This window comes from Idiotropiscis lumnitzeri, chromosome 3 (assembly GCF_059441095.1).
Source record: "Idiotropiscis lumnitzeri isolate Australia: NSW breed Sydney's pygmy pipehorse chromosome 3, RoL_Ilum_1.0, whole genome shotgun sequence".
In the NCBI taxonomy this organism is placed as follows: Eukaryota; Metazoa; Chordata; class Actinopteri; order Syngnathiformes; family Syngnathidae; genus Idiotropiscis; species Idiotropiscis lumnitzeri.
Genome location: NC_142393.1, coordinates 4392939 through 4419687, shown reverse-complemented (window position 1 = coordinate 4419687; position 26749 = coordinate 4392939). Strand labels below are relative to the sequence as shown.

At 41.9% G+C, this 26749-nt stretch overlaps 2 protein-coding genes and 1 long non-coding RNA gene across 15 annotated transcripts in view; 1 reads left to right on the top strand and 2 right to left on the bottom strand.

Annotated features, from left to right (window-relative positions):
• The window catches only part of LOC148339495 (membrane-associated guanylate kinase, WW and PDZ domain-containing protein 1-like), a 76152-nt gene extending 63213 nt beyond the window's left edge, over window positions 1-12939 (bottom strand). For 9 of the 13 annotated variants that reach the window (XM_088290653.1, XM_088290656.1, XM_088290655.1 and 6 more), the window contains exon 1: window positions 12144-12937. In XM_088290653.1, the coding sequence (XP_088146779.1) occupies window positions 12144-12441 (298 nt within the window). In that variant the 5' untranslated portion in view covers window positions 12442-12937. Of the gene's footprint in view, window positions 1-12143 lie in introns of all 13 variants that reach the window. The other 4 variants (XM_088290662.1, XM_088290665.1, XM_088290668.1 and 1 more) reach the window with 3 other exon arrangements.
• A 5054-nt stretch (window positions 12940-17993) lies between these two features.
• The window catches only part of LOC148339491 (uncharacterized), a 78211-nt gene continuing 69455 nt past the window's right edge, over window positions 17994-26749 (bottom strand). Inside the window, exons 3-5 of the long non-coding RNA XR_015842573.1 lie at window positions 18640-18812; window positions 18398-18494; window positions 17994-18297 (exon numbers count right to left, since the gene is read on the bottom strand). This is a non-coding gene — a long non-coding RNA (uncharacterized LOC148339491). The remainder of the gene's footprint in view (window positions 18298-18397; window positions 18495-18639; window positions 18813-26749) is intronic.
• ren (renin) lies at window positions 18902-23798 on the top strand. The gene is made up of 9 exons (XM_088291524.1): window positions 18902-19059; window positions 20427-20574; window positions 20781-20904; window positions 21006-21124; window positions 21866-22062; window positions 23009-23131; window positions 23213-23354; window positions 23460-23558; window positions 23637-23798. The coding sequence occupies exons 1-9, from the start codon at window positions 18983-18985 to the stop codon at window positions 23796-23798; spliced, it is 1191 nt and encodes a 396-aa protein (XP_088147650.1). The 5' UTR covers window positions 18902-18982.

Sequence of the window (26749 nt, the reverse complement as noted above, 5' to 3'; positions counted from 1 at the left end):
AAAAAGATTAAAATAATATTTAAAGTATTCAGAAATTACAACAACAAACTCAAAAACTGAATTCAATATTATAGATGAAAAAAAATAGCATATCTTTTCCTCCCAAAAAAGAAGTCATTAATTCTGGAATTCAGTCTTTATTCCTTTAATATGAATTTTATTCAAAAATAAAATCATTTTATTCATCCTGGGATGTCAAATTTATCTTAGTTGATAATATGTCACAATTACGCCAGAGCTTTTTATTTGTTAGTGAGGTGGCCCCCATATGTAGTTAACTTAACCCTGACCCAAACCCAAGAGAACATGACTTCAAAAAAACACACTTGAACGCCCAACAGAAAGGGAAAGACCAAGCCAGCAAAGTAAAAAAAAAAACAACAAAAAAAAACACCTGTTTCCAGCACTTTGCCACAGAGAATGAAGGAAGTTCTAAATTTGATTTGCCCTCTGCGTTATCACTGACGACCTGGAGCGAGTTCACAGCTGCAGATCAACAATAGAGTTGAGTTTCAAGCGAGGCCTTGAAAGTCGGCTCAGCTTGGCTTCTTGTTTGGTGCATCCAGTTTAAGTGCACGCACGCAATACTTACAAAGACAGCACATATCCACCATTTATTCAAAAGGCAACGTAATCAATCCAAGCACAACAAACATCCTGTCAGCAGAAAAAAAAAATATCCGGATCCTGATGACGGCAATAACAAATGGCCTGGAAACAAACGAGTGCACAATGCTTGGAGGAAGCAAAAACAAAACGGGGACACACTTCAGACGCAAACTCACAAAGGGGACATTTCTTCCTGCACTGACGTGAATAAAAATGACATAAAAAAAAGTCTTGATATTCAGAGCAGAGTAGAGGTTGGCTTTTCTGTTTTTAATTTACACCAGGGGTGTCAAACTCAAATACACAGTGGGCCGAAAAGTTAATCTTTAACAAATCGGCGGGCCAGCATTTAATTTTTTAAAAACTAAATAAATGCAGATTTTTTTTTAATTAAAATTTTTTATTTCAAGTAGTTTTATTAAAGCAAAACAATGTTTAGTTTTTAAAATTACTATTATAATTTTGAATGTTGCTATTATCATATAGAATGTAAAATGTATAGTCGTCATTTGGCGTAGCCTCGCGGGCCAAATTTATATTTGGCCCGCGGGCCAGAGTTTGACACCTCTGATTTACACCTTTATTTAGCATTACGAACCTCCCAACACCAACAACACGGTTTCCACCTTACTAAACAGTTGTTACACTTAAAATGGAAATTCTAAAATGCAAATTGAAAGAAAAAAAAATGGTGCTGTAAATCCATGAAATATTCTTCACTGGCCCGTCTAGAAGGAAGAAAAATAGCAAGAAAAGCAACAAAATAGCAACGTAAACCCGCAATAGATGAAGTTACGACCACGATAACCGAACCGCCAAGTAGCGAGGGAACAATGTACAGGAAATAGTCCGACTTTTTTTTTTGTTTATTTAACAATGGACCTTGGAGACAAGAGAAAGGGAAATTCTGGATACAACCGGTTCCTTTATCACATCATGATGGTGTTCCAGCGCGATGACAGAGACACACTTCAAAACAAAATAGAATCAAATAATAACCCGAGGTGGGAATAATTACCGATGAGTCGATTCATCGATACACGAAGGATCTCGTTAAATTGTGCTGCTGTGCCTTATTTTGCTTATCTTTGCATATTGTCTTCATCACACATGCAAAGCGAATGTCACATTCATGGACGTCATCGCGGAACGAGAACTTTTTTTTTTTCAAAGCGCTTTCAAGGTCTAAAAGCAGGAAGTACGTAAAAGGAATGAAGGTAAATATAGTAACCACCTTGCGGATTGAAAAAAAAAAAGTTGAAATGATGTTGGACAATCAAGCACAAAAATATTCATCGCTTCTCACATTTCGCTCACGATATGATGACGCAAACTACACGGGAAGGTTGACAAGTAACAATGATATCTTGTAAATTTGAAGAGATATGGGTGTTGCCCAGAAGAAGAAACCGTACGAAGATCACGTGATCGAAAGCATCTCAACTTTGTGTTTTGTAAAAGCACTCTCACATGGAATGCTTTTATCATTTGACAGTTTTAAAAATACACTCCCCTTCCCTCTTCATTTTCTGCGATGTGATGATTGTCTGACGATGCCGTTTGCCGGCGATGGTTTATTGCTCACCCCCCCCCCCCATCAACCAAATTCATCGGAGCTCGATAATGAGACCAGGCAGCCATAAAATAATAAAACACAATTTTTTCTTCTGAGTAAGATTTGTATCCCTGACACTGGCGTCATTTGCAAATGAAGATGAATACTCCATTAAGTCTGCAGGACAAAGCAAGTTTTCATGAGCAAAGCAAATATTTTTTGTCTCGCTAGGTCAACATTTTCAATCATTTAAAGCTGCTGGAAGACACGCAAGCCACTGATTTTATAGGCAGAGGCATATGTCACATTGTGGTAAATTACATGCTTGTGCGCGTGCACGTTCGTGCAGATACATGCGTGCGTGTGCAGCCCACGGGCGAAATATTGTCTTGTCAGACTCACACGCTCACGCCAAGAGAGTCTCCATGCATGAACGCGTTCATGTTGGATATGTGAGGGGGGTCAAGAAAGAAATCCCAATCAAAGACGTACAAGGAATTGTTGCAACAAATACGGACTGATCACCTTGATGTGACAACACAGAAATGTCTTCTGGGTATTATGCAAATGTGGTCCAGCTGCACAAACAGATGTTTTGTATGCAACACATCAATCCGTCTTGAATGTGCACACGGGCTCGCACTTTCTAATTGTTCCACAAAATTGTCCAGCACTAGCATGAATTGTGTGCCGACGTCTTGACAGGGTTGAGAATGTTCGATGGAGGAAGCCAGCTAGCACAAGGACAAGACACACTCCAAATGCCACGCGATGAGATGAATCGTACATGATGGCAACGTAAGTCGCAGTTTAAATGTTACCAGTGTACTTAAATATAGACTAAAAAACTGTACTCAAATAATCCGTCCGTGCATTATATGAACCGTTCTATCCTCATGAGGGTTGCGGACATGCTGGAGCCTATCCAAGCTGACTTCAGGCTGGAGGCGGGGTACAACCTGAACTGGTTGCCAGCCAATCTTAGGCGGGGCATATGTATGATAACTTGGGCTGTTAAAATTAAAGAGTTAACTCAGGTGCTTAATCGAATTTTTTTTTTAACCGAGTTAAATATTTTAACTCAATTAACTCAGTTTGATTTACTTCCAATTAGCTGTACATTTTTTGCAAGTCTCTGAAATACCGCGTTCAAGTTACCACTGGGCCTTGCAAAGCAACACTGCTGGAGTGTGGCGCTTGTGGGCGGTTTTGATAAATGTCTCGAAGAAAAATGCCTGTAAAGATGTCTCCATTTAGATTGTATTCAAGGATCAAAGAAAGCTACTAGAACAGTCTTTGAATTAAATATACTTCATATTTGGTGATTTTGCATCAAGTCCAAGATATTATTCAAGTAAATATCTGTTACAAGCTTCGCAAAAAATTGTCGTTGAAAAATGTGATTAATCGCGATTAATCATAGAATTTTTTTGTGATTAATTAGTTTAAAAAAAATAATCACTTGACAGCATTAATAATAATTCTATGAAATTTTATTATTTATCTGAATAATAAACAAAGAGTTATATATATCTAAATGACTATTACTATCAAGTCAAATACAACTGAACTGTGTTCAGGCAGCGATTGTTTAGTGTACCACTAGAGGGAGCCTGTGAACCATACTGAGATTTTTGGGCGTATAGGCAGGGGGCAACCAACCTTTTTTGAGACTGACTACTTCTGGAACACTGTTTAACGCGCCGGGCTACCAGTTTGTAATGCAATTCTGAAATAACAATTTCGTTCAAATGACCTTAAATACTGATACTAGATCTATCTGAGCCGCTCATCCTCACCATGGTCGCGGGGCCGTGTTGGAGCCTATCCCAGCTATCTTTAGGCAGTGGGCGGGGTACACCCTGAACTGGTTGCCAGCCAATCGCCAGGCACACAAAAGAAACAACCACTCGTGCTCAAATCACAGCTACAGACAATTTGGAGTGTCCAATTAACCTACCATGCATGTTTTTGGAATGTGGGAGGAATTTGGAGTACCAATACGGGGAGAACTCAACACAGGAAGGCCAGACCTGGAATCGAACCTTATGCCTTTGTACTGTGTGGCGGACGTGTCACCCACCGTGCCTCCCCTGCTATTATATATTATCAATGAATACTGATATTAGCTTGTTAATGATTCCGCACAATAATTAGAAAGAAGGCAAAACTCGATCTGAAACACTTTATTTCTCTAAATCTCTGACAATATTTCCATTTTCAAACGATCACTTCTACAACATCACTAGAAAATCGCAATGTCTCATCACTGGCGACCAATCAGTTGGCTACTCATGTGGTGCTTGGGGGGGAGGGGCCTACATGTGAATGGCACATAACAGGTATGGGAAGTTCAAATGGAAGTTGTAAATAATACTTGTTGTGTTTTACAGGCATGCCACGGTCCATTCTCGTATGCGTTTGTGTTGCAACAACAGTCAACAGAAGATCGCTGCAGAAATTTGCAAACATGCTGCACCCCCACTATGTTCATAAAAGCAAAAAGAAGCCTTGACATTTTTTTTTTTGCACTGTCCAGCTAACAAAGACAGACAATTTAAACCGAAGATCCGGCCGGGGAGGGTGTTTGGAAGTCAGGATGTGTGTGGTCAGTTGCGTGAAAGCTTTTTCAACACCTGTCCAATGCTGTGCATCCTCTCGCGTGATGTTAGCCCCTTTCGCCTTTCGGAAGGCGGAGAATTTTGAGAATGAGCTGAAAAATTGTGCTGCTGCTTGTTAACTTTTGGTTCCACCATGTGGTAGCTTTTAGGTGAGACATTCACAAAAGAGTCCTCTCTGGTGAGTTATTTTTGTTGATGGGTCAACCTAACTCAGTTGACTTCAACACCACCCCCAAACAACTCCCCTCTTTCTGATTTGATTTCATTACGTCACATGATTTTGCTCCACACATATTAGATACACTCAGCGTTGGGTGATGAGGCCCAAAATAAAAAAAATCACATCATGGTATAAAATTTAATCACTTCACGGTAACAGTAAACTGTATCTCCCGATTTAAAAATAATTAATTAACTTTCTTTGCAGCGGAAGCTGCTAGCAGTTGCACTTCGGTCGCTATTCGTTTTGACATTAGCAAGCGCGTTCCAAATCAACTTGAATTGGTTAGTTTGTACTTGAGCCAAAAAATGTCTCTGTCCAAAAAATGTCCAATCCAGTTTGATCAAAATGTTAAATGGGAAATGAAGTCCCATGACCTCCAAATGTTTCTGTAAAAGTGTACTGCAGCCCCTTAGCGCTTATTTTCCCCTTAGGTGTCGTGTTACGATACTAGTTTCACATCATCAGTTAGCATGCCTTCTCCATCTCCCCGTTTTTTTTTTTTTCCTCGGTGTGTCGCTTTGATGAGCGACTCCTGGTCCTCCTTTAGTTAAAATGATACTTGTCAGAAGTATTTGCTGCCACGGAGCTGAGGATTAGCGATGATACTTAATGGCGCTAGCTAGTCAGGCACACCTCGTAGCCTGAGTCAGTTCAGCGGCTAGCATTCCCCCGGTGGTTCCAGAGCCGGCATGAATACAGGAAGAATGTTCACCGTAGAAGGATGGCAGCTCCTCTAGGACCTTGGTTAGACATGACTTGAGTCATTTTCACACAGAGATATGAAAATATGACAGAAATCATTTATGCAGTAAACCACTTATACTGTACATAATTTTCCATTGTTTAGAATTGAAATAAAAAATACTTTTTTTTTTTAAACATGCAAAATTCATGGATGTACTTTGGCCGACATTAAATCTATGCTGCCCAAAAATGTCTCGTCTGTAAAATGACTTGATGCTTCCTCACACAAGACGCATTCTTTGCGATTAGCGTAGTGAGGACATTAGCGTCAGGATGTCAGATGATAGGACATAAAGCGTTTTATACACGAGTAAAGCAGGACAGGATCAGGTCAGCCTCTCAAGGGCTTATGAGCAACCTGAATCTCTAGAGATTGACACAGTACACAAGGAGTGGATGGGACAGAGAGAGAGAGAGAGAGAGAGAGAGAGATCAGCCGAGAAATCCTCTAAGGATCATCTGCTAACCATTCTACTTGACTACTTTTTACAGAGAAATATTCGAATGTCTGGCCGCACTTTATTTTATCAACAATGCTATCGACATAAATACTTTCTGTCAATAAGAAAGCCTCGAAAATCCATCTTGATGACAGAGGACCATTGAAAAACCGGAGTGTTACACTTGCACTACATTCTATTTAAATCTGAGCGAAGGTGTAATTAGTGCCGAAATAAAAAAAAAAAACAGAGCCAAAGAAATTGACCTTAAATAGAATTGATTCATGTGAAAGAAAATGTGTGGAATGGTGCGTAATCCTTTCCAGATGTGTGAAACTAGAAGTAGCGCGGCTTAAATGTCAATTTATCCCCACTATACGGAACACACTCTTCCACTGTTGATGCTTGATTGCCGGTGTGATTTAGTGGAAGTGCGTGTGTGTGTGAGTGTGTGTGTGTGTGTGTTTGTGAGTGGGGGGGAAATCGCAGATTCAGAAAGAGATGAAATGATGGCGCTTTACTGGCTTGTTCTTCCCATGTGTTTGTTTATTGAGAAACATCCCTTTTGAGTTTGCAAAACATCAAACGGTCAATTCATTATTTTCTGCTTTGAGACTCATTAAGACAGCCAACAGTATGATGTGATGTGCATCATCATCACGATTAAAGTTCTCACGGGTCAAGAAGATGTTCTTTTCTGCTCGGCAAATCATATCACAATATTTGGCAATACATAAATGCCACTCCTAGAAGAAATTACACGAGAAGGAAATCTTCAGGTATTTTTGTGCCCAATGCAATTCTAGTCTAATTGTGCACATGAGCGGAATTTTCAGTTTTTTGGGGGTATTTTCGAAGATGAGCGCAGGCAGAAATGGGCATTTGCGCCGTTGTGAGAGTGAACACAGCCGGCTTGTTTCCGGGCCAATGGAAGCCGCTCCCCTCATTGCCTTTAAATCTGTAGAAGCAACATACTTGCTAGAGTCCACGCAGGAAATTGGCGAGCGCAAAGCAAATTTAAAAGGAACTGCAAGATCTCCACTTGCGGATGAAGTCAAATTCGTCGCTTTAAAGTGGGCACTTGGAGACGGTCTTCCACTTCTGATTGTACAGCCTGTGTGACTAACGCCGCCTCACCCTACTCAAAGTTGGGCTGCTGTCAGGGGGGTAATTTAAATATAGATTCAAGATGATAATAAGAATTGGTTCAATATATCAATTTCTACAATGATTCAGAGGCTTTGAAGCACGCTGATGTCAAATTCCTGAACGAAATACGGAGGAGGCGCAGAGTCTGCCTGCCTGCGCCTCAATCGAATCCACCAAAATCGCATTACACAAGCGGCGCCGCAACTTAGACCTGCTTTAAGATGGTCGAAAATTTAGTACATCCCCCGCGACACTTGTGAGGAGAAGCGGAACAGATAATGGATGGATTTAAGCCACAAATTATCAGGTGTGCCGGGATTAGAAAGCGGCAGCACCGTCTGCGAAATCCCCAAACACAGTAAACTGGATTTTTGAAGATGGTTCATTGTTCATGTGTAAACACATTTTTGTAGCAAAGAGGATATTACGGATATTCCTCCATGGGCAACAAAAGAAGAGAAGGCAAAGTGTCTTCAAGACAAAAGATAAAAAAGGGACAAGGGAAGAGCTTCTTATCAGGAAGAACGGCAGCAGCTTCGGAATACGTCGAATGTCGAGCAATCGGCGACTTTTAACTCATTCACTGCCAGCACAGGTAAAATGAAAGTACGTCTATATCCGTCAATGGTAGCGAATGAGTTAAGTCAGTTGCACATCATCAAGTTTAACAAATTGTTCCCATTTAAAAAGTGACTTATTTGCATTCTGGAAAGGAGAACATCACAGAACGTCTGTCTCTGAAATGCTCTCACATCCTTACCGTGCGTCTGAGCGGCACACGAGCCAACTATTTAGTCTAAATATACAACTCCTGAGGGGCCAAGCATAAAGCGTAATGTGCATCCGTGAAATTTTGTCATCAACTAGCCATGCTGGAACCTGCACGAGCCAACACAGAAGTTGTGCGCAAACATTGGAAACTCTGAGGGTGCCTTGCTCAAAGGTCAGGCCAGCAGACGAGGATCCCGCCTAACAACGAGATGCAATTTGTTTCTGATGCCTGCATCGGGTTCGGAAGCCTTGAAAAGTTTAGTCTTGGGATTCTGCCACAGAGGCATCAAAACGAGACATTTTTGGAATAAAAGACCAAAGAAGCGCACTCAAAGCTTTTCTTGATTGAAGGGACGTTAACCACGTGCCAAGTTGTTCTCAAAGTGCCTGCTACTTTCCCGACAAAAAAATCACGACGGCTTTTATTAGTCGTGACGGCAAGCATCTTAGTGGTGAGCACGGAAAAAAAACGTTAGCCGTGTAGCACGTGTGGCCGAAGCCGAATGTTCCGTCGCTGCATTGTCGTCAGCCCGCTGGTCTGAATTTTTTTTTTTTTTGCCGCACGGTGGCAGGCAGTGATCGTTTGGTTTACTTAGGAGTTGCGGACAACCGCTCCCATGTGACTGTCACAACAGCTCAATGTGATTGATTATTTATCCAACGCACTTGATCTAAATACCCGAGTGCAGATGTCAGATTACATTTATTGAACCAAAGGGGGATTTGAACCTGCGTTGTAAAACATCAAACTGCATCATCACAATCTCGCACACCGGCAATGCGCTGTCAAAAGCATTTTGGTCACATCGGATGACGATCCTGACCGGCAGGTAATTAGCTCGTCTTTGCTAAAGTCTCGACGTTAAGGTCGCGATCAACAATGAGAACCAGTTTTGTTACTGATTAGCCTCTGTCAATGCTACATGCTAATTATGAAAACACCTCTTTGATGTCAACTACTTACAATAATAGGTGGGGTTCCAACTCTTTCTCTTTGCTTTTCGCTACGCAGGGTCTCAGTGAATCGGATGAAGTTTTTTGGCCTGGGATTTGATGGACCGATACCTTTCGTCACGCTAGCTAGCTTCCACAATCAGACGAGCTCTGGCGTTCTCAGAGCAGCTAAACAAATCATCAGTCAAACAATTTGGGTTCAAACCATTTTGCAAACTCGGGGGTCAATCAATGGAGCCCCGAGTTGAAAGCAAACGTGGTGAAGCAGCGTTTAGCTGTTCTGCTGCTCACAAATGGAATCAGCTGTGAAGTCAGCCCTAAGTGGAAATATTTTTAAATCCAAGTTAAGGCCATGCTTCAAAAAAATATTTCTTCCAAAATCTTGTTCTTATTTTGCTTGTTCTTTTAGTGATTTGGGCCAGCTACATTTTAGGTCGTTAATTCTTTTGTTTGTAAAAACCTTTAAAAGTACTTTTCATGATGTCAAGCGCATGGAGTGAGATTGTGTACAAAATGTGCAATATAAATAAAGTTGCTCTTATTTTTTTCCTTTTACACTTTATTTAGTTGGCAGGAATTTGTAACACATTTAGTGGATTTTTAGCCAAATGACCCCAACTCCAAATTTGGATCATTCATATTAAACTCCAACCAATATCATCTGATAACAAGCGCAAAGATGAACTTTGGAACTTCTCACTGGATTCCGACGATGATAAAAGAAGGCAAAGTCCCAAATTTCTCAACGTCGCCAGAAACCCATAAAACCTCTTCAGCACTCACGAGTATGCGTAAACAACGCACATTCTGTACTCGGTGAGATTGAAACGCAAACTCAAACAAAGTTGAACAAAAGTAATATTGTCACTCCCCGCGTGCCAGTAAACATTCGCCATCCCATCGATTTCTTCCCAATGTCAAGTCTTGTTTACCGAGAGATAAGAAAAGTCCAGAGTAGAAACGGCGGCGAGTGTAATATTTCCAGCCTAACCCATGGAATGTTCCGACACTCCATTCAGGTGCTTCTCGTTCTGCATTCCTCTGCGGGAGCACACCTGCAGGGCTCCCGCCCTTCAAACACGCTAACATTTCATCTCACGTTGGCAAGGGTGATGAAGTAACATGACCCGCAGTCCTGTGGAGTGAAAAACGGGGACGGAGAGCCCCGCAGCCCCTCATCAGGTCTGGCAAATGACGGATCATGGAACACAAAAGCTTCCAATGCACAATGGAAGAGTTGTGAGGCTGCAAGTTGAAGAATATTTCAATCCTCTAATCACGCAAACTGGAACAATGTGCTGATTCATGCAGGACACTAATGACAAAAAAAAAAAAACACACACAAGGAGGGATCAGGAAATGCGTTCAGTCTGCAGTTTCGAGGATCGTTTCAAAAGAAAGCAAAATGTAGCCCATCTTTGGAAAAAGCAAAGCAAAAGTGATGCGGAGTCCTTTTCCCAGGAGGCCGTGACTTTCAGCGACATAGTTCAAGCGTTCACTAATGGACGTACGGTACAGTCGAAACTAACCTGAAACTCTTATGTAACCTTGTTAATGATTTCCCCGGAGGGAGCGCAAGCTTTATCAGATGTTGTGCTGGCGTGTAGAGCGGGAGGTCCCGGGGTGGGAAGCGGGACCACAGGCTGGCGATGCATGCACAAATGTCCACATTATCAGGAACCACTGAGGCATTGCCGAATGTCCCCGTTTGGATGAGTTGGAACAAAAAAAAAAAAAAGACACAACTGGCAAGAGACGGAGCAAACAAACAGCCGAAGTTCGCATCTGCATCGCTGTCTCTGAGACAGATGCGGATGCAGCAGACCGTGGGCGACGGGTCATCCCGCACGCGAGGAGCCACGCGAATAAGGACAGCTGCCCAGAAGAGCGGCCTGGCCCGAGCAAAACAACACAGCGCCGTTCGCTTCCCATCAACGCTAATTGACAGAACAAAGAGCAGCAACATCCCGCACGGCCCAGCGGAGACAAAAATAACACTCCATTGTTGCAAGTTTGCCGATTTGGCTGACTCACACATCTCATGCGTTTTGGGAGGGGAGCTCGGCCTCTCAAGATGCCGTTAGCGTCGGTGCCCTCTTGGCCTCAAGTGGGACCCAGTGTGGGTTGGACAAACGAGCACACGGGGGCTGTCAGTGGCGCTTCACGTCAAGCATGGGGGACGGGGTGAGGTGCTGTTGGAATGACGATCAGGCCCCCCCCCCCCAAAATCTCAACTAGATAGAGAGATAGATAGATTTATTTATTTATTTAATTAATAGTTTGGAGAGAAAGTAAAAATAAACAACTGCATCAATGTAGTTGCAAAAGTCTACACACCCTTTCTTCACTGGAATAGTGGCTGCGTTCAGAAAATTTGAAAAAAATTGTTAAAAGAAAATGAGAACACACCGGCCAGCATTGCAAGAGCCTCGGATTAGGCACAAATAAAGTTCAGCTGTTTCGAGTCGAGTTTTTCCTGCCTGGAGGTTTGTTGCTAACACTGATTGCAATTTGGAACTTTTCATTAGTCCATGCACCGTGTTTAAGGCTCTGGTTCCAACTGAAGAAAAAAAAAAAAAACAGCCCAAAATATGATGATAACACAACTGGGCTTCTCTGATGGAGTTCTTTTGAAGATGGGCAGTTTTGTGTTTGCGACAAAAAAACCTTTTGGAGTTACCGAAAAGCGCAACCATAGTTTCATCGGATAAGAACAAATTTTCCCCACATGTAAGATTAGCCGTGGGCAAACTACGGCCCGTTAAACATTTTAATCCGCCCCGCCAAACTTGAAAAAATAATTAAATGAATAAACCTTGTTAATATTTTATTTTCTAAATAGGCTGGTGCGTCAAACACAGATATTTTGTTGTAATGTTTTTGTTCATTTTCATTTCAAATTAAATGTATTTTTTTTTTCCTCCGATGGGGTGATGTTACCAAAACACTCTGCTCCTGGTGGCCCCTCTGTCAAATTTTAGAACCCATTGTGGCCCGCCAATCAAAAACTTTGCCCACCCCAGTGTTAGATCAATACTTTATTCCTCCTCAAGCAAAATTCGCTTCAACTGTCTTACCTTGACGCACAGTCTTCAAAATGATGGGCCCTTTTGTGCACGTGATGACGGTTAAAATGTCATAGAGGGGTAATCCGGACACTGGCAGCCCCTCAACCTCCAGTATGAGTTCCCCCTCGTTGATTTTCCCGCCCTGGCAAAGGACAGCATCCTCTCGGACGTGTCCTATGTAAGCAAACTGTCCATGTTCAGCCCCACCTCGCAGCTCCACGTTCAGCTCGCCGCACGCGTCCCGCACAATTACGCACTCGTTGACTTTGGTGATCCAGTGGTTCTTCCTTTGGATGACTTTCGACATGGTGACTCGGATCCAAGTTAAATCCCGTAGTGCCGCCAAGAGAGTAACCAGCTTGTTGATGCATAGCCCAGAGGTAGTCCCGACACTTCAAAAAAAAGTTCACAATGTTAGTGCGTCGTGCCAAGTTGGAGCATTTTTACGCGCGTCCCGAACCGAGCCACGCCGCTCGTATTGCAAGATGCCATCTCGACGCTTCAAGCTCATTTGTTGGTTCTTCTCTTGTTGTTGCTGTCGTCGTCGTCGTTTCCGCTTCTTGAACAACAAACACGCTCTGATTACTCGCAGTGACATCTAATCCGCTCCCTGATTGTCTCTGCGCTTCTTGCATCCTCTACTTGCACTCTCTCTCCATCCACTTCCTACCGGTTCATGGGCTTTTTTTTTTTTTTCAAATTTAAAAAGAAAAGTGTTCCTTAACCGGACAGCTGGCAGAGATTGGCCCGGCGGTGCCTTTAAGCAGGTAGCACAAGTTGATCGCATCTGCTCGTGCGCCAAGCGTGCAGGATGAGCGGACAGAGGGGCGAATGTGTCCGCCCCTCCTTGCTTGTCAACGCTCCTCCCACCAATTTCCAAACGGATTACACCACTGACAATGAAAGGGACTAAGAGCTTTTACTTTTTTTATTCATAAATAATGGAGATGTAGGATAGCATGTAGGTTGATGGAGACATACTCAATGGGTGTCACATCAAAGTGGTATTTGCAGACAGAAAAGTGGAAAAGTACAAATACTTTCTTACTCTACTTCAGCTGTTTGTATTTTTGTGGCAACTTTTTTATTTTGTATTTGAAATTTAATGTAATATCTACTTTTTACTTTGTCATTAAAGGCTAATTTGGGATTATTTGTTAGTCAATTCCAGTAATGTGCCGAGTGTTAGACTTCTGTAAAGAATCACGGCCCAAGCACAGTTCAATTGTATTGAACTTTTAGTTCAATTTGCATTTAATCTTATGTTCGTTTATTTGGGTAAAATTTTAAAAAGTACACGGAGGAAACCCACGCAGGCACGGGGAGAACATGCAAATTTGTTCACTATCTATACACATTAATATTACAATTAAGTCACTCAATACACCGTATGTGTGCACGTAAAATAAGTGTAGGCATGTGAAAAAATAAAATAAAATAAGTACAGTTTAAATCTAATGTAAAAATAAAGTCTTGTTGTCTTTTGCGACAGATGGTGATCGCAAGGTACATTTGGAGATGAGCGCAAACTGTGGCGTCAGGTGAGAAACGCATGCCGCTGCAGAAAAAAACCAAGAAGCCTCTCAGTGTTTCAGCTGATGTCGAGAAACGGGGGCTCGCTCTGCCACTGTTCTGAGGGCAGTGGCCTGAATAAACACGTACAGAATGAAAGGCAGCGTTCCATCCCATTTCATCTCAATGTTAAGTGCTGAGAGACTTCATGGCTCACGAGCTGCGCCACTTTTTACCTTTAATGTTTGGCATGCCAATGATCATCAGACTTCTCCGTGGCTGTAGTGACCGCAACAAGCAAGATGATGTGCTCGCTTTTACTTCACATTGACTCGTCTTCACCAATCATGTCAGCGTGTCAGTGTCATCTGGAAAACAACGATTGTTACGCACAAGTGCTAGATCACTTATTCTCATTATATATGACTAAGTATAGTACACTAATTGAAAAAAAGGGAAAAGTAGAGTAGAAATTGTAAGAAACATAAATCTCAGGAATCCAAAAACAATTCAAGGAAAAAAAAATACAGTATATTAATTCCTTCAGTCTTACCAAATAAAGACTTCAGCGTGACATTTAATGCAATTCAGTCCAATTAGTTGCTTCTATGTCAATCTTTTGGTATTATCCACAGCAACCTGGATGGAAACGATGGCAACGTTCGTTGAATTGATTCAACATTAATCAATGGTTCTTTTGATCAACAGCTGCAGTTTCACTCTTTGACATGAAAGAACAGGCCTTGCGCATCGCAGCAGTTACAATGCTGTGGTATAGCTTGTGCAGTGCTTCTCAATTATTTTTGGTGACATAGCAAGAAGAAAACAATTCGCACCCCCTCCCCACCACCCACTCTCCGCCGCAACTTCAAATAATAGCATGTTTGCTGCAAAACGAGTAAAAACCCGCTGCGCACAATGGGAATGGAGAGCGCCACTGCCGACTACTGGATTGGAGGTGTAATTACACTTTTTTGTCGTATGGCGGAAAAAAAGCATGTTCCCCAGCGTCACACGTGCCCCCCTCCCTCCCTCAGGGGGCCCGCCCCATTATTTGAGAAGCACTCTGTAACCCAGACTGTTTTTTTGTTTTTTATAAGAGGCAATAATCTGGCGACCAAATCAAGCGTCAAAATCAATCCCGAAGAGCCAAAAATTAACCAGTAAGTAAAATGCTGTATCGATTTGTCATGGTGACCAAAGAATGAAAATAAAAGCAGTGTTAAACATTTAAACTCAAGCCTATTGTCATGCCTCTAAGTGTTTTCTAGACTATGTGCCATCCATTTTCTTTGCTAGGCTATTTGAGAGTTTCAAATCGACATACACATTCTTCCTTTACAATTTCACACATCATGTTCAAATATTGGATGCACTAAACATCTTGAATGTTTGCTTCAGACTAGAGTGACAATGTTACTCTAGTCTGAAGCTTTTATTGGGGGGAATTTTTGATACAGTCCAAGAAGTATTCATTAATTCATTCTTATGATGAATTAGTACTGTACTGCATTATAATAAGGTCTGATTGTATGATGTTTTATTTTTAACTGTCAAAATGATATGCTACTGCAAACAACAAAGCACAGCAATTGACATGTTACAACAAATACTTCAAACAAAAAGAAAAAAAAATGCAACATAATGGATGACACTATCATTTTGCGAACGGGAATAATGTCGTGACTGATCGTCGTGCATACAGTAAGTTTTGTAGCTACTAAGGTATACCTTGAACGAGGTTGTTTTGTTTTCTCACCAAGTCAAAAGCAGCTCTTCAAAAAGGGTTATTCGGGCAGGGCCGTCAATGAAAACGTGATCATTCCTCTCCTATCCTGTTACGCCCTCTTGTGGTTGCATTGCAGAATGCAGCAGTTGCTAAACGACTGAGGAGGAAAAAGACTTGGAGGATGGGGGGACATGTGATAACAAGATGATAGATAGATAGATAGATAGATAGATAGATTAATTTAAAATCTAAGATTACAAAAAGAAAACAGGCGGGGGAAAATATGGGGTAAGCTGATTTCAAGGTGCGTTAAATGAGCTTAGTCATGAGTATGAGATACACTCACAGACTTACACGCACACTCTCGCGCGCACGTCCGCTGCTTGCATGTTGCGCTCTCTTTTTCAATCCAATGCTGCACCCTGTTGGCCAACCGCGATGCAGCATTTTATGCGTAAATTTCTTTTTGGAAAAAAAAAGAATGTGAGGTCTGCGGACAATCGGGAGATAACTGTAGCATGAAGACGTTTCACCGTTTCTCGTTTTTTTTTGCCAGCTGGAATGGGACATTTTGTGGGTGTGGGAATCAGCTTTGTTTGTTTGAGAACTCCTTAAAGTCCCATTTTGCTGAAAGCAGTTCTGCTTCACTTCACTCTTATCATGACGGATAAGAAGAGAGAAAAAAAAGAATTCTAATAAAGTCAAATGCAGTTACGTACTTTGTGTGTTTGACAGGAATCTCTTGGCGAATACCTTTTGGAGCTTTGCACGATGTCATCAATTTCAACACCTTTGCCTTCCTCTCAAACTGAATTCTGCTTTCTCGGAGGTCAAAGAAAGATCAGTGTTCACTGTTAAAGCCATGAAAACATCTGGGCTCCTGATGACCGAGTGGTTACTTGATGTTACGGCTCCAAGATGACGTATGGTTCTCTTGAAAAAAAAAAAAATACACGAAGAAAACCATCTATCTATCTGGAGTGATACTTTTTCCCATGGCCACCAATCAAATTGCCACACAAGGGGTGTAAGGCCAGACAGGAATGACGTTAAGGTCTCCCACGGAAATGTGGGAAATGGCGAGCTAGTATCTATTTAGCTTCGGGGTCAAAAGTCAGATGTCAAATGTGAGATTGTCCCCAATTGCCGGATAGATAGCGAGGGCTCACATCCAAGCTACGTTAGCCAATGTTTTCTCTCATACTCGATAAAACAACTTTAAATAAACTCCTCGGCAGCTTCAGTTCTCACTCGCTACTTTAGTTAGTGCACAGAGGTGCTTTTCTGGCTGTTCGTCTTTGTTCAAACTTTAAAGTGAACACCAATTAGCTTGTAGCAGGTAACGAGCACAGATAGGCTGGTGGAACGAGAACCTGTAGGACACCAAAAGTAATATTTGACACGTGCCCACTTGATGATTCGTGTTGATTCTGCTGGTGTGTAACTGACAAACACACAAAGTAATTAAAAAAAAAAAACAAGATCAAACAGTGATTTTGTGTTCAAATTCATGAGTCAGCTATGAAATAAAAAGCAGCAGTGGTCCCTAAATAAAAAAAAAAGACGTTTCGAACATAAAAAATAAATTAAACAACGAAATTCTCGCTCTCTCTCTGTGTGTATATATATATATATATCCATCCATCCATTATCTGTACCGCTTCTCCTCACTAGGGTCGCTGGGGCCTATCCCAGCTATCTTCGGGCAGTAGGCGGGGGACACCCTGAACTGGTTGCCAGCCAATTGCAGGGCACACAAAGATGAACAACCATCCGCGCTCACACTCATACCTAGGGGCAATTTAGAGTGTTCAATCGGCCTACAATGTATGTTTTTTGGAATGTGGGAGGAAACTGGAGTACCCGGAGGAAACCCACGCAAGCACGGGGAGAACATGCAAACTCCACACAGGATGGCCGGAGCCGGGATCGAACCCACGCCCGATGCTGTCTCTCACTGTGAGGCCACCGTGCCGCCTATATATATATATATATATAATATAAAAATATATAAAATATATATAAAATATATATATATATAAATATATATTTATATATATATATATATATATATATATATAAATATATATTTATATATATATATATATATAAATATATATTTATATATATATATATAAATATATATTTATATATATATATTTTTTTTTCAAATCTGTCACTTTCCATCACTATAAACTACGTACACATATATAAGAATGTAATTATAGCGATTGAATTAGAAGCAAATTTTTGAATAGACGCCAACGCATACATTTAAATTGCCCGTGTTCAAGTTTTTAAAGCACTTACACTGTCTCGCAAAACACTTATTTTTGTTTTACTTTCTGCTGCATTCCAGAACAGTGGAAACCTTCAACTAATACTTGGCCGAAACTTTATAAACCAACAGTTGAATATAAAGTGTCTCTTCTGTTGAATTGTGAGCGAGCGAGGCAAAGTTTAAAAATAATTTAAAACTATAAAGTTTATGCCTCACTCAAAGACAACACTTTCATAGGCACTTGAGTGCACAAATAGATATTTATTTTTCTATCTATAATTATAAAAAAAAAAAAAAAGGAAACAAGTTGAACTAGAGTTTCTAATCCCATGCTCATAATCGTTGCATACGAGTCAATAAAACTAAATCAAACACAAAATGACGTGCGTAAAAGTGACACGTCAATCTTAGCGCCGCCGATGTTGTGCGTCACGTCGCCACGCTATCTTCTCCTGGAAGCTCGGCCCTCACTGACCTTATTTTCTTGGAGGTTAACCTCTGACCTCCGCCATGGCTGATGCGAACCCTCCCATATCTGCTTACTCGACTGGGCGGTCAGTACAGTACCAGCACATGACCGCAGCCTGACAGGCCAGATACTGTGGGAACCCCCCCAGGGGTGAAGCCCACTGAGAGCGAGCCTGGAATGAAGAGGTGTTAGTCGTGTTGCGTCTGTACATCGCAGCAAGACGCACACTCCCAACAAGTCCGTCATGGCCAAAATCAGCATAATACACCCACCGTGTTCCGAGCTCACTTGCCGACAATCTCAATGAAGATCTCGCGGTGAATTTGCAGATGTTTCGCTGTTCATCCTCCTCCGTTGTTAGGATGTAAACTTCAAAAGAAAAGGAAAAGCAATACATTGGGTGTAACTTGGAAGTGAATTGAATCCATTTAAAAGCTTGACGTCCTTTCAAGCGGTAGCAATCTGCACAGTGGCAAAAAAAAAAAAAAATAATAATAATCAGCTACGTGTGAACCTCCTGCTTTCTGTCGTAAATGGGCTCCATGAGGTCAAAGTGCAGACATCTCACTGGGACCTGTTTATCGCGGGAGGGGCTGCGCAACCAATGGGGAAGTGCCAGGAGTGGGGGGGCCTGGGGGGGGGGCAGCTCTTCTTCAAGAGGTCACCTCCATGTCGAATCACTGTCGCCTGTGGGTGAAGAGGACAGCGGCGATGGTATAAAACGTTTGGGATGAGCCTTCGCTTCCACAATTGCGGGAGTCAACATTCATTGAAAAAAGGCCGATTCGATCGTCTTCATCCATCTTCCGTCACTGACCTTCGACATTTTTTTTCCTTCCTGTCTCCTCGAAGCCACCATGGCAGTGTCGACGGCCTTTTGGGCATGCTTGGTTGCTGCGTCCATGACAATAAGCGAAGGCCATGCTTTGAGAAGGTAAGAAGCTTTATTTATTTATTTTTAATTTAAATGCTGGTGGGGGGGGGTGCACCAATTTTCATCAGTGCTACTTGGCGGCCACATAAGGCTACGTACTTCCTAACCAGATGCTTGACCAAAATGCAGTTTTAAATATGGTCAAAATACATGCACAAGTATGTGCTCTTAATAAATGTAATTTTTGAAAATACCTTTTTCGTTGCATAAAAGATACAAAGTTCGTTTGTTTGAAGCAAACAACAAAATGACCACATACAGCAATTTTGTTTTCAAAGGGCTCTCGAGCGTAATAATTATAATTCGAGGACAAGACAAAACTGCTGTCAGCGCAACTAAGACGTCTGCCTGCCACCTAGTGGCCATTAGTGATATTGCAACTTTAAACTACAATCAAACCCGGCATAGCCGCAGCTCGGCACCTGTGGATTTGCATATTTGCAGATCTTTTTTTATTTTTTTTCCCCCCTTCAATATTTTTCCTATATTGTGGATTTCGCCCCCGTTTTTTTTCTGGGATTTTATCCCCCATATCTCATATCGAAGTGATTCCAATAGTGCCCTCTGATGATGATGATGATGATTCCCACAAAATTACAGCAGCAATTGTGGGATATTGTCATGTCTGTGTGTGCTCTCGCCTAAGCAAGCCAAAGAATCACATTTGGGTGCTGTGTAGAACTTTTATTTTTTTTTTGGGGGGGGGGCGTATGTGCAGATGTGAATTATAAAAGACTGATTGACATCAATATGGCTGACAGCTGGCCGAGGGAAAGAAAGAAAAAAAGTCAGATGTGAAACTTTACACTGATGCTCAGCCATTCAGCATTCAAGACTGACAAAAGGAATAAAATTGCAAGTGCGTCTTTTGCGCTTCCCTTTCCATACCATTACCATAAATACAGAAGAAAATTCCATTTTTTTTTTTGTAATATTTATTTTTTAACTGCCGCGTTTAGAAGAGGCTACAGATGGCAACCTTCGCCAACTCCTGGAAGATACCAACATAGCCTAATTATAACCACCCCGGAGAAATCACATCAAGCAAAGTCGCAAGGACAGACCGCACGCAAAAAAAAAAAGAAAAAAAGCTTTTGAGTACAACTTTTGCTTCCAGATTTGGCTTGATTTGTATTTTTTATTTATTTGATCTTTTTTTGAAGACTAAGATCAAACAGTTGAGAAGTCTGCATTTTATTAGCGGCAAGAAGGAATGACGAGCCGTAATATATAGCAAGCCTTTATGTACGCCGCATGAGCTCAACAATAGCCGCCTTTTTGCGTTCTTTCAGCAACCATGTGCACCAGCCCGTTTGCTGTTGTGGCCCACGAGGACTGATTTCCCCACTTGTCTCCTCTGCTTCCAGAATAAGCCTGAAGAAGATGCCGTCTATCAGGGAGACGCTGCATGATATGGGCGTTTCCGTGGAGCAGGTGTTGACTGAGCTTGCACAGATAAGCGCGCAAGACTTCAGCAACGGAACGGCTCCCACTCCCCTCACCAATTATTTGGACGTGAGACAATTTGGTCCGCACAGTGTTAAGGAATTCACACCGCGCGTCGTCTTTGTCGAACATCAAACCGTCAAGATTAAGCAGGCAACCCGGCGACTTTAAAATATTCCCGGCGTCGGCGTCATACTGTCAAGTGGTGAATTTCATAGCCCAAATGGGAATTTGCAGCAAGAATATCCATTTTTTTCCCCCTCTGGCTCCAACAGACACAGTATTATGGAGAAATCAGCATTGGCTCTCCAGCTCAGGTGTTCAACGTTGTATTTGACACGGGATCAGCCAACCTTTGGGTTCCCTCGCAAAGCTGCTCGCCTTTCTCCACAGCCTGCTGTAAGTCTCACGCGCGTGCGGCACGACAACTGTTTGTCTTGCATGTGCATGCGCAGGCTTCCCGCAACTTCAGTTGACCCAAATGAACTGTGACCTTTTAGTTACTCACAACAGGTACGACGCCTCCATGTCTCGCACCTACATGGAAAATGGAACAGGATTTTCCATCCAGTATGCCTCAGGGAACGTCAGGGGATTCCTCAGTGAGGATGTGGTTGTGGTGAGTTAACAATGCCGTAAACCGCGCTGTGCCTCAACATGCTTTGAAAAAAAGAAATAAAAAATGATTCCTTCAATTTTAGATGATTTTGGAAGAAACTATTTGCTGGATTCGGGGAGATTTTTTAAGAGAAAGTATGCATCTTGGGAAGTTCCTTTATGTTGAGATTAATTAGCATTTAGCGCTATTTTGCTCTTAGCTTAAAGCAGGGCTTCTCAAATAGTGGGGCAGGGGCCCCCTGGGGGGCGCGGTGTGATGCTTTTGTTCCCACTGTACTACAATAAAGTGTAATTTCACCTCCACTCCAGTAGTTGGCAGTGGCGCTCTCATTGCCTATTGTGCGCAGCGAGTTTTAACGCTACGGTGAGAGTTTGTTTTACAACGAAAATGCTATTATTTTTAGTTGAGGCGGAGTGTGGGTGATGGGTTGGGGGCGTGAATTGTTTTCTTCTTACTGGGTCTGGGGGGGCGGAACAGAAAATTCATGAGAAGCACCGGCTTCTCTGGCATAGTGATGACTTTATCACCGTGCAGAAACGGTTTCGACCTTTACAATGTATTAATTACGTTATTACGACATACATGTTTTTAGAAATTAATAAATAACAATAAATGAATTAAAAAAATAAAATAAATACATTTGTGAATTGGCACATTATTATTATTCCTGAAAAGTGTGCTTTTCAGCGCACATAGAATTTGTCTGTCAAAATGACTTTCACCTCCCTCTCTTCCTCGGAGGTGGGCGGAATCCCGGTTGTCCAAGTTTTCGCCGAAGCGACCTCGCTGTCCGCCATGCCCTTCATCTTTGCAAAGTTCGACGGCGTCCTGGGGATGGGCTACCCGAATGTAGCCATTGACGGAATCACCCCGGTGTTTGACCGCATCATGTCTCAGCATGTCCTCAAGGAGCAGGTGTTCTCTGTGTACTACAGCAGGTACGTTGAGGCCAGCAAGCCCCTCCCACCTCCCCCTCGCACTTCCACTGGTCTGCTTGGTGTAGAAAAACAGAGATGCGTTCAAAATGAATTAGGCATGACGTTTGTATAACTTGCAAGAAAAAAAAAAAAAAGGCTTGCTTTTGAAAAACAAGCAACCAGGGCTGAATTTAGGCCCCCACTTTTGGTCACACTTGGAGCAATTGATTCAGTTCTGCTACGAGGAGAGAAGAAATCAAATGCTGTCCTCATCGGAATGAAAGATCAAAAAGATTAAGTCTCAAACACTTTTAGTGTGGAAAGGAAGTGAAATTCTTACAACGGGGGCATTGACATTTCACACGTGACACTTTATGACACTGGTCAACAGCCGAGATGACTTTCTGTGTCCCGAAATCTATTTTTGACGCCAATTTCAAAGCGGTCTTATTTTCTTATTATTTTCAGAGTTTTGTGATATATTATTCACCGGGTGGCCGTCACGCACTAAAAAACATTCCGGTGGGGCGGGGCGGTATGCGCTCAGACGTCACGGTAAAAAAACGTTCATGGTTTTCCTCACGTGGTTCAACCAGCCTAGAAATAGACTGGCTGTTTGGAAAAATCGCCACATTTTCCCAAAATTCACGATGACCAGCACGGCCCTGGTTGTAATTTATAGTTATGATGTTTCGGGAAAAAATTTGTGTAACCTAACCATTGACTCATAAATATCCCGAAATATATTACATGTTAGATTATTATTTTTTAATATTACTATGCTAGAAAAAAAACAAGAAAATTCAGAATCAGCACCCCCCCAAAAAATCTAGGGAAATTTGCATCTCTGACTAAAAAATAAATAAATTAATTAATTAAAATTAAAATAAATTATAAAAAAAAAAAAAAAACGAAAAATTTGATATCTAAAAAAGAAAAATTCTAGAAGAGAATTTTTTGATTTCAGGGACCCCCAACATTCCCCCGGTGGAGAACTGGTTCTCGGTGGCACGGACCCAAACTACTACACTGGAACCTTTAATTACATGGAGACCAAAGAGACGGGCAAGTGGGAGGTCGTGATGAAAGGGTATGTTTTCATAACCGTCTACTCCAAATAGTTCACACGTAACATCTGTTTTACTACCCATTTGTTCATTCACTCTCTTAGAGTTTCTGTGGGAACAGAAATGATATTTTGCGCAGAAGGCTGCACAGCTGTGATCGACACAGGCTCCTCCTACATCACCGGCCCGGCCTCCTCCGTTTCTGCGTTGATGAAAAGCATCGGAGCACAGCTGGATGAAAGCGGTGTAAGTTTTTAGTTTCACACATCGCAAAATGGTTTCATGCTGAAAATATTTGCCCTCTAAAAATACTCTGCCCATCCTGGCTCCATCACTGATGTTTTCAATCAGTACAAAGTCAATTGTGACACTGTGAAGACATTGCCAAGTGTTGCTTTTCATCTTGGTGGCCTCGAGTACTCCCTCACGTACGAGGATTATATTCTCTGGGTAAGTTCCATCGCAAATGCTGAGTCAGCCAAACGGATCGCCGAGCTGCCCGTCGGTGACCATTTACTGTGACTGCAGCAATCGCAGATCGAGGGGGACGTCTGCATTGTGACCTTCAGGGGCCTGGATGTGCCACCCCCAACGGGTCCCATTTGGATCCTGGGCGCCAACTTCATCGCCCGCTACTACACAGAATTTGATCGTCGCAGTAATCGGATAGGCTTCGCTGTAGCAGTCTGACGACATTAAAAAGGAATCGCTCTCGTCAGCACGACTTTGGCTTCCGTGGTTCAGATACAATACTGTATGCAGCCTATTACGGAATCAACCACGGCTTGTTTGCGTTTCGGCGTTCCTGCTCTGCCAGGTTTTGTTGCACTGAACACCTTCTATTCTCTTCTATTTATGAAATATGTAAACGCCATTGTAAATTGTGTCTGTGTGTCCCGCCTGTTGATGTCAAACTGAAATAAAGTCTGAACAAAAGAGACCTTTCTTATTGTTTTATGGAGCTCAATATACTATTAAGACACAATGAGCTGTACATTCTTTTTATGGCAGTGAGCACATTGAAAAAAAAAATAATAAAATAAAAAAAATCGAGAATAGGTCGCCATCCATCCCTGTCCAAAGTTTTTGTACAGCTTGTGATTGCATTTCATCTTCTAAATCAGGCGTGGGCAAACTACGGCTCGGGGGCCACATGCGGCCCGTTAAACTTTTTGATCTGGCCCGCCGAACTTGAAAAAAAATTAAATAAATAAACCTTGTTCATGTTTTATTTTCTAAATACTGTGGTGTGTCAAAGACATATTTTGTTGCAATGCTTTTGTTCACTTTCATTTAAAATTAAATTTAAATTATTGTTTTTTTTCTCTGATGAGGTGAGGTATACCAAAACGCTCCATCCATCCACTCCTGGTCCTGCCCCTCTGTCAAACTTTAGAACCCATTGTGGCGCGCCAATCAAAAAGTTTGCCCACCCCTGATTTAGAGCGTCCAATCAACCTGCCATGCATGTCTTTGGAATGTGGGAGGAAACCAGAGTACCCGGAGAAAACCCACGCAGGCACGGGGAGAACATGCAAACTCCACATAGGAAGGCCGCAGCCTGGGATCAAACCCACAACCTCTGAAATGAACGTGCTAACGAGGGAAATAGAATATTCTTAAATTCTTTTCCATGGATTCTGGATGCTGCCAGAACACAGCGAGCTGAAGATGCCATGAACACTCGTGCAACAGTTCTCTCAATCCAGTACCACAAAAATGCCTGCACGGTCGAGTCAAGTTTATATTTACAACTCGTGCGATAGAGCAAGGGGATCCATGAGGCGGCGCCAAACTGTTCCGGTCGTTTCCAAGCTGGAAAGATCCTATGGCCGCGAGCCACACTTCACTTTGCACAACTCAATACAGTTCGCAACCACGACTTATTTGCCATTTTTGTGGGAGCCGCACCATAGTAGAAAAATGATTTCCTTCATGATGCACGTGCAGGCGGGGATTTGTCTTCCTGTCACCGCCACGCTTCGGTGGGATTATTTTCCTGGATTACAATTTGAATGCAGCAAAAGTGACGGGGGGGGGAGTAAGTGTTGACGGAATTTTTGATTTTGTGGAGGTGATTGCATGAGCTCATGTTTGAAGTCAATAAATTCAAGCTATTGTGAAGAACGCTTGGTTGAAGTGGACAAGAATAGTGCCGTGCTTTTACAATTTGGTGGCGATCGGTCGCCGTTTTAGACCACAGAACTGACAATTCAAGCAATAGTACCTCACTTGCCTCCCTGCTGTGACGTAGACTGAAAAAAAAACCCCATAATAACAAGGCGAGCTTCAAAAGGGGGCGTGCCAATTTGTCGTAAATCTCATCACAAAAAAAAAAAAAAAATCTTAAATCACTTCAGCAATAACATTCAAGGCATAGCACAAAAAGAAAGAATAAATTCACTGTGATTGTTCGCAAGATATTTTCTCTGTTATTTCTGGACAATCATGCGTATAATCCTTGGCCAGAGTTTGCCTTTGCTCTTGTACAACTTCCCACAAGTGATTTACAAGACTTTCCTGAAGTGGTTCGAGGGATTTTTCTTTCTTGTTTTTTTTCTTCCTGTTAAAAATGTGTTTTTCCTCACCAGCGTCACCAAGTAGTCCAGACAATCGATCAAATATCAGCAAAAGTGTGCAACTGAGACCTGTTTGGTGAAATAACATTTATTGTCGACTCAATCGAACTCACAGACATTGATTTAACGTCATCGACGACGATATTTTTAAATTGCGCATCTTTCAACGCTGCAGCTGGGTGCGCCGCTTCCACCTGTAAATCGGCGATATCAATCATGACAGATTTTTTTTTTTCACTCCCTCTTGGATAATACGTCTCTGAAAGTATTTTTGCGTCAATATTAAGGCTAAGGTGCGGTGCAGTGAGTCACCTCTTGACTGAAGAAGGTGAAAATGGTCACGTAAGAAACCATGAAATGGAAGGCTTATCCAACAGCAAGCTGTAAAAACAAGAAGCTTAATGGCACCTCGTAAAACTCGAGAAAAATCATTTTTTGTCAGAACTGGCACAAAATGTCAAGCGATTTTTTTTTTTAAAACAAATTAACCGCACAAAAAAAGTTCTGTGATTAATCGCAATTAATCGCGATTAATCACATTTTTCAAGTCCGATTTTTGTGAAGCTTTTAACAGACTTTGACTTGAATAATATCTTGGAATGAATGTAAAATCACCAAATATGAAGAATATTTCATTCAAAGACTGTTCGAATAGATTTCTTTGATTCTCCAGTAAGATCTAAACTGAGTCATCTTTCCGCAAAACAACTCTCAAAACAAAAGCAGTGTTGATTTGCAAGGCCCAGTGGTAACTTGAGCACAGTGTTTTGTTCTCAGATGATGTGTTAAAGATGTACAGCTAATACAGGACAGTTATTTTTTTAAGTAAATAAAACAGAGTTAATGACCTAAAATATTTAACTGTTTTATTTATCTTCAGAGCGACCGCTTTAATTATGACCGCTCTAGTTCTCGCATATAATGTTGGTTTCCTGTTCAGCAGTTTTGTGCCATCTGTGAACGAGAATTTTTATGCACGAGAGCTCAAAGTGAATCAGATGTGGTGCAGGGGGGGAAATGTGTAAAACGGGCTGGTGCGGACCTCTTCGACGAGCCTGCTTT